At 47.0% G+C, this 11,792-nt stretch overlaps 1 protein-coding gene across 3 annotated transcripts; it reads right to left on the bottom strand.

The window, feature by feature from the left end:
• Positions 1 to 72: 72 nt before the first annotated feature.
• Positions 73 to 11,792, bottom strand: LOC144952826 (uncharacterized). Of its 3 annotated transcripts, none has more exons than XM_078883304.1 (4): positions 11,501 to 11,792; positions 7,765 to 8,270; positions 7,173 to 7,259; positions 73 to 6,138 (listed from the first exon to the last, which is right to left on the bottom strand). In XM_078883304.1, exons 2-4 carry the CDS (start codon positions 8,267 to 8,269, stop codon positions 5,453 to 5,455), a joined length of 1,278 nt encoding a protein of 425 aa, XP_078739430.1. In that variant the 5' UTR covers position 8,270; positions 11,501 to 11,792; the 3' UTR covers positions 73 to 5,452. The 3 variants fall into 3 exon arrangements, with proteins under 3 accessions (XP_078739430.1, XP_078739423.1, XP_078739438.1); XM_078883297.1 differs by having other exon boundaries at positions 11,363 to 11,792; XM_078883312.1 differs by lacking the exon at positions 11,501 to 11,792 and adding an exon at positions 10,968 to 11,065.

The following is an 11,792-nucleotide window of genomic DNA, read 5'->3' on the forward strand; positions in this document are numbered from 1 at the left end:
CGCAAAATATGATAATTGTTTATTTACCCTTTTATCTGGCAACAAAACTGACACCTTTTTACAAGGATGTCATGTTTGCATTGACCACAATACCTGCAGTCAGAATGCAAACAAAAAACACAACTCCGATAATGTATGCACTGTCCTTGAAATTGATTGGTCCACACCTGAGACAGCTTTTCTTAGAGCCTAGTCTCACATGGTGTTGGACCAGATGACACCAAAAGTGTGCCTTTTGAGAGCTGGAATATGCTGCAATGCTGAAAATGTAATAAATTGAGTATTTTCCAGTCAACGGTGACCGACCTGAATCCATCCACCTGCTACACTTGAGAACCCAGTTTTAGTCACAGGCGAGTGTGGCTATTGCCCGACTTTCACCCCCAGGGTCTGAGCAGTGCTGATTCGGTGCTTCCGACAGTTAACGAGTCCCTTTGAGCCACCTGGCCAACCTCTGCGTGTCATGTGCTCGTGGCGGCGGTATTGTACACCAGCAGACACTGAACACGCTGTTGGTGATGCTGATATTGAAAGTTGTCCGACGGCTACAGGTTCCCGTTTGCACATGTAGCCGGTGTGAGCTCACCTGTAGTTTAATCACACGAATAATTGCGCACTGCTAATAGCTAGGGGGAGCTAGGTGCGTTTTTATCATTAAAGTGAATGCAATGGTGATCAGGGATTGCACCCAAAGCCCTACGTTCACTGTGTACGACGCACACTGCCACTCTAGATTTGGGCTAATTTCGGACTGAGAAATTGAGCTGCGGTGTTGATGGGGAGTGGTGTTTCTGATCGCCATTGCAGAGAGCACCACTGCCCTTCTGAGGAATACTTTGAAATAAAGTTTCACCTTTTCACAAATCCCACCCGGGTGCTCAGCTCATACCTGTCAACCCCTCATCAGTGCCTACCTTATTGCAGACCAATTCAGACCTTATTGGTCACACAGTACCCCTTATAAATCTCAACGTTCATCCTACGAAGTCCCATCACAACGAAGAAACACAAATGGTCCAAAAAAATGTCCGGATTGAAACGGCTGTATACCATATGGACCTGAAAACTCATTTATTGTACAAAAATACGGGTAACCCGTATGGGTTGACAGGTATGTCAGCTGTTGTGGAGTCGCCCACGACGCAGAGGACGCATCAACGCATCTGTCTCAGAACTTGATTAATTGTATTGGCGATTTAGCCAACCGATCCCCCCCTCGCAAGGATTCGCGATGGGAGGAGAGGGGGCATGGCAGACCGGCTACACATGCACACGTTGATGTTTATTCCATGTTTTTCAGGATGGATTTTTGCCTTTAGATTTACTGGCTTGTTCAATAAAGATTGTTCTTTAGAGGGGTGGCCGAGTTTATTTTATGCCATTACCGGTGGTGATGGGTGCGCTGGGTGGAAGCCACGGGACATTTGTGTACACCAGTGGTTCTCAACATTTGCGATAGCCAGGTCGCTTCTAAAAAATACCTACATAGCTCAGTGGGCCTTACCTGGTAAAATAAAAACATTTAGTTCAGTTCTCAACATTTAGTTCAGTTCTTGACTTTTGTTTCAACAGTAACCCCCTTACCTGGCCCTCCATGATTCTGAAAAATGTAAGTGAATAATGAACATCAATATTTTGACCACTTGTTCATTTTGGGAGGTATCTTAACTAGCTCGTAACTGCCAGTGAATAAAAGACATTGAACAGACATTCCACTCTTGGAAACCACATTGTTAATGATTAATCAGTTTAGGTCTTTTATATCGTTCTAGGTTACCATATGGATTAAAATTTTCATCAATTTATATTGGAAAATTAAAAAAATGATTATTCACCAATGACTCGTGTGTGCTATAATTTCACACAAATAACCTCACGTACCCCCAGGGGGTCCGCGTACCCCCTCTCCTGTTGAGAACCACTGCTGTACACAAACCACTGCGATTGCACTTAAAGATGCAGCGAGTCAACGCATGTTAAGGGTCATATTCAAGAGCCAATCAATAGTTCTGCCCTTTCTGCTCCAAATAATGACCATTGGCCAAACGTCCGGATCTATTTCGTGTATATTTTCTATGCATTTCAACTTATTTTCTCGGTGTTGCAAGGCAATCTCGATGACAAAAGGTATAACGTTTATTGTATTACTCCGAGTACGACACTTACCTACCTTGGCGAGATGAAAGCCAATCATCACGAACCAACAAACAGCAACATCGCAAAGGCGCCAAACACATTGTGAGCGATTGCTTTGTTTTGCTCGATTGAGGAGAGGTCAGGAGTGGTAGCCCAGTGTTTCTATCTCCAGCATTCTTCACAAATGTTAAGAGCGGGGAGCACTTTCGCCGATAAGACATCAATGTCAGGGTCACCACACATTTGAAACCATTGGGTTTCACAGCACGATTGTGGAGGGTGTTTTCACATTAGGGTTATTGTCAGAGGCCGCACTAAAGGTCACCCAGGATCGCCAGTGACCTTGCAATGAAGAACACAGTTCTAAATTGGACTCCATTAGTTCTCCTCTGGGGCAGAGTCCTGGATCAGGGCGGGGTACCTTACCTCAATTCCAGCATACCCACAGATACCCGCAAAGGGTAACCCCCCCCACCTTCCACAAGTGAGCTCCCAACTAAATAAAATCATCCACTTTTCCTCCGTTTTACCCACGGACTATCGAGGTTTCCTTCGCTTTACCTTGCTGATCTGGTCAAGGAGCATAAACCATCCTCGCAGCAGCGGCTTTTGGCTAAGCGATCGAACAAAGACGGTCACCACATCGTTGCGCGCTTTCAGATGCACTTCTTCGGCCCTTTGGAACGCTCTTCCTTCCGATATTAGGAAGCCACTGGAGCTATGCACTTTTAATTATGTATTTCGTTTGTTGTCCCCCACCACCTATGATTAGTACGGCTGGCAACGTACCGTGCGAAAGAAGTTCAACATACGGTACATGCAGTAGATGCATTTAAAAAAAGGACGCAACAACGCGAAACCGCACGAGAGAACTACCTGCCCGGTAGCGCATACAGCACACAATTTCCCAAATCCGACCGCCATAGCCGCATGGGTGAATTGAAATTTCTAATTCTGAATTTTGCGTGGAAATAGGTTTAATGTTGTATGTTGAACTTATTTCGTACCGTACTAATCGGAGGTGCGGGGGAAAGACAACAAACTAAACACAAAAAGCTATTCTAAAATAAATAAGTTACCCGCATATACGAGAAATCGCACAAACCAAACTCGCATATGGAAAGGGGACCCTGTACTTTGGAGTAAAGTGGAATTTTGTTTGATAGGCAGGCACGTGGGAGTGGGTAAAGTGGTAGCCTGACTCCAATACTATCCAGTCGGTGAGCTTCATTAGCACAGTTGGCTACGCACGGTGCGAAAGAAGTTCAACTTACATACATTTGTCAAGACTACGCGAGCACAATCTACGCATCCCAACGAATACCAGGTAGCAGTGGATTCAGCAGTTGTAAGAGGAACATGCATCAGGAAACCAGCAGTAGCAACAGTGAAAAGCACCCAACAGTAGTGAACGGCAAGCAGCAGCAGCAGCAGTTGTCGTGGATGAGCGTCAACAATTCACAAACAGAATATTTACAACTGGAAAAATTCGATGGGCTATAAAGCAATTCTTTTCCACAGATGTCCAGGAGATTACAGGAAGCACTCAGGACGCACAGCGCTCCCGGCAGTTTAAAGTCAGTCAACCGGTTCTCGCAATGAAATGGCTTGTCGAAAAACCAGTTTTGCTCGCAGTACTGTATTACATATAGTCGTGCCCGTGTGGCCACTCGTGAAAAGAGGATTTCAGCTCGGCCTGTGGAAGCTCCGTGGATCTCCCCCCCTCTCCCTGTCACCTACTGCCCTGGCCTTCACGAGGCCCGCTCTGTTAAGTGAGAAATCACAACGAATGCTTTCAACGTGGCAACCATCGAACATCGATCATTTATCTCCAGAGCGACAACACTGCCCTGGTGAACAGCCAATGATCGTAGCCGTCTCTTGCTGCGTTTCATTGTTGTCCGTCTCTTTGTTATCTTTTGCCTTCCCTCTGGGTGGGCCTCATTCAGACCACATCCATCTTTTCAGTCTTTATCACGCAAGTATGTTCCGATTGACTTTAATTATTGGCAAATTATTGATAAATATGCACTAGCTGCAAAATGTATTATACGCTGGGAATCTATGGATAAAATGCATACTCTTAGGCTTTTTCGGTAAAGTCACGTAGGTAAAAAAAAATAGAAGTAATAATAGAAATAAAATAATAAATCACGACGTTTCGGAGGCAACACAAGTCTCCGTCATCAGGTAAAATGCACCTTATAAATTAAAATTACTGTGCACGATTCCTTAATTTTAATTGTAGATGTGGTAGGACAAATTAGTCATGGCCAGTAATAAACCGGCTATCCAAAGCCTCGGCGCAAGGCGTCCTACCACCCTGGTGCTTTGCAAGAGATGCAATGTTGCTGTGCAGTACACTTAGCACAAGTTCCACCGCGCGCACTCGCTGTCTTCAAGGAGTCAGTATAGCACGGTGTTCTTCACTAATTTTCAGAGGGAGAGGGCCACTTTCGCAGATATGACATCAGTGTGAGGGCCACCACACATTTGAAACCATTGGGTTCGACAACACGAAGGGGTGTTTTCCAATGTTGTGTATTGCTGGGGGCCGGACGTCAGGGGCCGCATTAAAGGCCACCAGAGGCCACCAGCGGCCGCCAGTGGCACGCAGCACATGAGAGTTACATTGTGAAACTACAAAATCAAATTGACTTTGGCCCAGAGTTCCCAAGTCTCGTGGGAAAATAAGCAGCACTGTTTTTACAAAGCAGCCCCAAAACAAGGTCAAGCTCGTGTCCAGAGGGAAGGGGCAGAGCCTGAAGAGAAAGAGGTGCAGCCTAAACACCAGAGAGCAGGCATCCAATCTGAAAACACTAAACAAGAATAGGGATTTGGCTTCAGAAACCAATATCTGAGAAAATGTTATTTGAAAACTCATCCCGAGTGGAGACTGTGTGCACATGTACATCTGTTTGTGCGAATTAATGTGTGTATAAAATAATGTGTGTGTTGGGGAAGTACTACCCCCTTACTGTGTGGATCAGTGGTCACTTAAAGTCATCTTGGGAGGTAGTTCTCTTTTACAGTGATACCCAGATTTAGGCCCTCCCATCTTGTGCTTTCGCTATAGCGTACCCAACTTCTTGATAGGCAATCCCATTTTGCGTACTGTGTGGTACATTGCCCTAACGTGCTCGAGATCATCTGTGAACTACTGGACATGTGAAAAAAGAGCTTCATAGCTCATCGGATTCCTCCAGTGTAAATAAATAAAGATCCGGAGATTTAACAACTTCACCATTTACGTCGTGGCATTCAAAAAATAATTATGCTCGAAACTACCGTCGCATTTCTCGCTCCCCCAACTTGCTCAAGCTCTGTGGGTGCGCTGGTGACCTTTTAAGTGTTGACTCTGCTTGAAGCATTTGTTGCAGATCTTGCACCGGTAGGGCTTCTCCCCCGTGTGCGTGCGCTCGTGGACCCTCAAATTGCCAGAGTTTGAGAAGGACCGGTTGCACACGCTGCAGCGGAACGGCTTCTCTCCCGTGTGCACGCGATGGTGGTACCGCAGGAGCGAGCGCCACGCAAAACTCTTTTTGCACACCGTGCACTCGTACGGCTTCGCCGAGTTGACGTTCAGGCTCGCTTGTCGCGAACCGCACCCCACCATGTAAAGCTGGCGCTCCGCTGGATTTTCCTCTGCAAAAGCAGGAATCTGCCGCACATCGCTCGGCAGAGCCTCGGTAATGTTCAGTGGCGCTTGTCGCCCGTGAACATGTCGATTTGCTGGAGGGTTGGACGTGTACAAGCTGCGCAGAGAAATGTTTTCCACCTCGTCAACTTGACAGCTTCTTCGCATTCTGTCTCCTGTCTGCTGCTGCTGTTGTTGTTGCTGCTGCTGTTGTTGCTGCTGCTGTTGCCATGAACATGAACTAACGTCACCAACGTCATCAACGTCATCAATGTCACCAACATCACCAACGTTCGTAAAATGGTTTCCCATTGCTTGGAGTGAAACCACATCTTGCACTGAATTGCCTTCGATGTCACTAGAATCTGTAAGGGCATACCATTGAACATGTTATTAAGAAGCCATAGGCAGTTAAGCGAAAAAAATCGGACATTTGAAAATGCTTCACATTTGCACTTGAGTCGATACAGTAACTTCTGTATCATACCCTTATGGTCGGTTCTGGAAGGGACTCCATGTCAACTGTTGTCTCTTTATTCTCCCATTTGATTTAGTAGCGACCAGAGAGTCGAACTGAACTAATAACTTCAACCGTTAACAAAATATAGTTGCTTTCGATTTTGGACTGTTATCAAAAACCAAAGTGAATTTACTTTTCACGAAGGAACAAAAACTATGAAACGTAATTTGGGTAACCAGTTTTAACCATTTCATGCATTGGATATCTAAATGTTGTTGTCACCAGCTGTCTTGCATGCCATGGTGTGCATCTACACTATAAAAAGTCCACTTCGAAACTCATTTCTTTAGAACTGCCTTTCTTGTTTAGTTCGTTATCCTTCCCCCGCACCTCCGATTAGCACGGTTGGCTACATATGTGCAAAATAAGTTAAACATACATACATACCTTTCCCTCAAGAAAACGGTAAAGGTGCACTTTTCTGTGGACTCTCAAATCAATGTGCGCTTCTCCAATGTGTTTTCGGATTGTATTGCGTGTTCGGCATTATGAAAATTAGGACGTATGCATTCCCGTGGCAGTATAGAGAGCAGAGTGACACAAAGCACAGATACAGACAGTGATAGACACAGAAATGTAGAAACACAAAGAGGTGAATGTTGCAGCAATGGTGCAGTGGGTTAACAGACTGAGCTAAAAACCCAGCCCTGAGTTTGATTCACGGCCATGGCTTTTACTTGTGGCAGGTGAAATCTGAAGCAGTCCTGAGAACCACCTTCACCAACTTGCATCAAGCAGCTTGGTGAAGTACGGTCAACAATTATCATGACCAACGTGGGGTGGGGAGGCCTTCATACAGAAGTAGATTGACAAAAGGATGAATATTATTATCAAAGGGGAATGGGAAACGTTAAAATTGGGTTTATAATTTGGTTTTACCTTCAAGGGCTTCCGTCTTTATTAAAGGTGATGTGTCCACAGCTTGCGATTCTCCCATATCTGGAATGAAGTTCCTCTCACTTTCATCTGTGTAAAGCATAATGCATTCGCAGGTTTATTTTCCAAACCTATGCGTTATTTTACAAGTTATCTAAATCCAATGGCTAAATACCATAAATGAGATTTAATGTTATAACATAAGTTGAGACTTAAAACTTTCGTGACTGCAGGAATTCATATTCTTGGTTCTTTCGGTAAAGTCACGTAAATAGAAAAATAAAAAAATGAAAATAAAATAAAAAAATACAAATTAAAAAAATGTAATTAAAATAATAAATTGAAAGTGGGGGCAAGCCTCATAAGCAGCTACATTTGGAGGCTTGCCCCCACTTTTCTCTCCGCCTGATGAAGACCGCTTGTGTTGCGATCGAAACGTCGTGGGTTTTTTGCTTTCATTATTTTCAATTTATTATTTACATTTTATGTTATAATTTTTTTTCATTTTTTATTATTATTTTCTTTATATTTACGCGACTTTACCGAAAGAACCAAGATTATAAAATAAGGTCGGCGAACAAGAATACAACTTTACCGTTCACTTTGTAATCTTCAATTTCATTCATCACACTGTTCTCAGGCAAAACGACAGTGTTGGCCGAAGGGGAGCCAACAGCACACATTCCAGTGTTATCAATGTCTCCCAGCCTCTGCACTGACAGCAGCAGTTCCCGGCTCAAGCCGCTGAACAGCGCGAGCAGCACCTCCACCAGGCCTCCCAGCGTCATGTCGCCAGGGGAGGAAGCGGCGGCGTCGTCCCAGCGCAGCATCCCAGCGTCGTGGGGCTGGGCACCCTGCAAGTCCTTCACCACCTGCCGCAGCACGGCGTAGAAGCCGAAGGGCAGGCGGTCGCGTGCCGTAGCTAGCAGCTCCGCCCGCACGAGGCCATCCCCGACGCAGGCGCGCAGGACCCCGTAGTCCCGGATGCCCAGCTCCGAGTCCATGGCCCGGGCCACCTCCGCGTTCACGCCCTGCGCCTCCAGCCATGCCGGGAAGTCCCCGCTTGGTTCCAGCACTGGGGTGGTTACCATGCATGCCATTCTGATGGGAGGTAAATATTTGAAAACAGTAATGAATGCATCAAAGACAAGAAACTTCTCACAACCACCGTGGAGATGCGGCGATGAAATCAGTTTACGCGAAGATGGATGGAAGCAGCATTGATCTGCGAGGGATGGCGACGGCACGGGGATGAATTCCTCCAGCAGTGGATAGACAATGGCTGATGATGTTGAGTGCACATTGAGACTAATTGTCTCTTTTAAGGGGGAGATAGATGGCCTTATGAGCCCTTCTATCCGAATTTGATTCCAGGCCATTGCCACCATCAGTGCCAATTGATGTCTAACCTGGTCCCTGGCCTTTGACAAACAGCTGAAAATCATGATCAGGAATAGAACATTGTGAAGTTAAACATATTTACACAGGTTAACTGAAATGCATGTAATAGGCAAGAGGAGGTAGCATCGATGTAATTGGTCTTTGAAGCTACAGTAAAACCCCGGATAGCCAGACTGAGAAGCGGAGTGCTCTGGGGCTGATTACATACAAAAATTGCAAAACAATTCCGAGCAGGCAGCGGTATTTGTGTGCTTCTAAGCCACACAGTGGTCGCTAGGGATTACATCATCACTACACCAGCCAATTAGCTGCCAGGAAAGTCATCCTGATGTAATATGGCTGCTGTTGATGCACCAAGTCCCCAACCCAATGCGACATAGCCCCCGGTGAAGTCAGTTGGTTTTGTTTTTTAACAAAGTCAGTTTAACACGTAGTGAACTTTCGCCCACCAATATTATCCACAAGAGATTTTTGGGTTGGATCACGTTAAAAAATGTGTCATTAAACACGCCACCACCCGATGACACAGCCAATTACTTAGGTTTGTCACATAAACAAAACGTGCCAATTCATTACTAGTTCAGCACACCAGTGTGTTTGGAGAGTAAAACCCACATTTACAATTCGAGTACCGTGAGCTTTCGCCAGCAATTACAACTAGCATCAGGCGGACCGCCTGGCTGAATTAGTAATGAATTGGCATGTTTTGTTTAAGTGACAAACCTTACTAATGGGCTGTGTCGGGAGGTGGCGGGTTTAACGACACGTTTATATCTACGTGATCTAACCCAAAAACTTCTATTATGAACAAAAAAGTTAACACGTGCGATTTTGCGTGCATTTGTTTAATGCGTGGTGTGCGAGTGCACTTGATTGGGTCAAACGTGTTACTTTGCGTGAAAATGTGCGTGTTGAAGGTGTAATCGACCTTCAGAGATGCTCATTAACAGTCTGTTAAACAAAAGGCACGGGCGTGGTGCTGACCCACCAACCCCTCGTGTGCCACAGTGCCGGCCTTCATAGGTGCTGCTACTCATTACCAGCACTTGCCCCAACAGTCTGTTGAGGCTACACGGTGGATCTTTGCGAGGGCGCGGGTTTGTTTGGCGGCCTCAAAGCCGAAATTTACGCAATCCCGTTGAGAATCGGATGATTAAAAAATGAGAGACCACGAGAGAAACCGCGAAGAGATGCCCCTATGGTGTTTTTTTTGTGTACAGGTGGGGCCAGATGTTCTGTGACCTCCCCAATTAACTGACCCCGAATATATTTCCACCAATTTGTTTCAAATAATAATAAAATAAGTTTGAGAGAATGAAAAGGGGGAGGGGAGGGGTCAAAAGACATCTCGTGCACCCAGTCCTTAATCGAGTGAAACATGAACGAAGGGCCACGTGTACCCCAAAACCAATGCCCGCCATTCGCCACTCAGTGAGGGTGACGTCACAGCGGCGCCTGTGCCAGGCAAGGTGCACGTTAAGGGGGGGGCAGACCGAGCACACACAAAGACAAAGATCCTCCGTGTAGCCCTTAAAAGACTAGGGTCAAGTGCTGTTAGCAAGCACCTATAAAGGCCGGCACGGCACAAGAGGGGGTGGGTGGCCAATACCCACTCCCGGCCGCCTTTGTCTCCCCCAGTGGCGATGTTTACACATCGCACCAGGTACTAATTTGATGCCGAGTCGATCTAGGGGATGCCCTGCACCGGTTCGAGATAATCTTCACTGGTTGTTGGCCGTGAGCAGGAATCAAACCCAGGTCGCCAGGTTCGTAGCGCAGCGTAGCGCTAACCACAACACTACCGCTCCCCACACACACACAGACACACACATAGACAGACACACAGACACACACAGACACACAACAACAACAACCGCCATTCGCCACTAAGTGGCGGTGACGTCACCACGACGCTTGTGCCAGGCAATGTGCACCCTGAGGCCACGTGAAGTGTAGAACGCCCGCTGGCAGGATGTCACGGGGCAGACCCAGCAGGTGCCACGGGTCGACTGACCGAGATGACCGAGATGACTGGCTGATGCACAACCTGTGCCCCCTACTGTGCCAACTTGCTGTGCTTTAGCCACCCGGCGCTCCGCTCGTTGTTGTGAGCGTCGCTCCTCCGCCCTCCGTTGTTGTTGGAGGGCGACTGCCTCCAACTGCCCAGTAGCGTCCTTCACGAGCCTCCTCCACAGAGGCCGATCTTGACACCGCTGGTACCAGTCATCGGCAAAATCCACTCAGCTCCGCATCCTCCTGTACCACATCACTCCATCTCTTCTCTAGCCCGTTTAGCCCCCTCGATCCGGCCGAACAAAAGCTGTTCAGGCATGCGGTGGCTGGGCATGCGGGCTACATGACCCAGCCAACGCAGCCTTGCCTGCCGGAGGTGCTCACCGATGGGACTTTGTCCAGATCTTTCAAGGATTTGGTTAAACCCAGGATGGATCGCAGGCAGGCCAGCCTGAATGTTTCTAACCGGCGAAGATAGTCCATTAGAGGGGGTCCACGTTTCGCAAGCGTAGAGAACGGAGGGAATGACTGTGGCCGAGAAGACACACAGACAGACACACACACACAGACACACACAGACAGACACAGACAGACACGCACACAGACACACACACAGACAGACAGACAGACACACAGACAGACACACACACAGACAGACACGCACACAGACACACACACACACACAGACAGACACAGACAGACACATACAAAGACACACACACACAGACAGACACAAACACACACACACAGACAGACACACACACACAGAGACTACGTACGCGACTCCGTTTAGTCTCCGGGCCCAGGCAGCTTACGACGATGTTGCTGTAACTGATGATGATGTTGTTTGTTTGTTGTTGTCGTTGTCGTAGGTGTTGTTGCTGATGTGGATGATAACGTTGTTTTGTTACACTCACGAAAGGCTGTCGATGTTGGAAGCGGCGGCCTCAAAGGGAAATTATAAACCCAACCCGGATCACCAAATCGCTCCGACAGCCGCTTCCTTTATAAAAAAAAGAGAGTCAGGGACCGCGGCCATTTGACACCCACTCGACTCTGCGGCAGTGTCGATGAAACCCAACACCCAGGGACGCACGTGGAACTTCTTTCGCACAGCACGTAGCCCAACCGTGATAATACTGGTAGGAACCACCTGGTTCCACCAGCCCACAGGGGATTATTGTGTCCGTCCGTCCGTCGCGAATCCAA

The sequence above is a fragment of the Lampetra fluviatilis genome, chromosome 3, assembly GCF_964198595.1.
Source record: "Lampetra fluviatilis chromosome 3, kcLamFluv1.1, whole genome shotgun sequence".
Lineage (NCBI taxonomy): Eukaryota > Metazoa > Chordata > Hyperoartia > Petromyzontiformes > Petromyzontidae > Lampetra > Lampetra fluviatilis.

Bases quoted from the DNA above. Each gene is read 5' to 3' on its own strand.
- LOC144952826 (XM_078883304.1), bottom strand. From the start codon at position 8,269: ATGGCATGCATGGTAACCACCCCAGTGCTGGAACCAAGCGGGGACTTC. The intron at 7,260-7,764 runs GTAAAGTTGTAT...TGCTTTACACAG, and splicing joins TGAAGATTACAAAGTGAACG to ATGAAAGTGAGAGGAACTTC. The intron at 6,139-7,172 runs GTAAAACCAAAT...ATGCCCTTACAG, and splicing joins AAAGACGGAAGCCCTTGAAG to ATTCTAGTGACATCGAAGGC.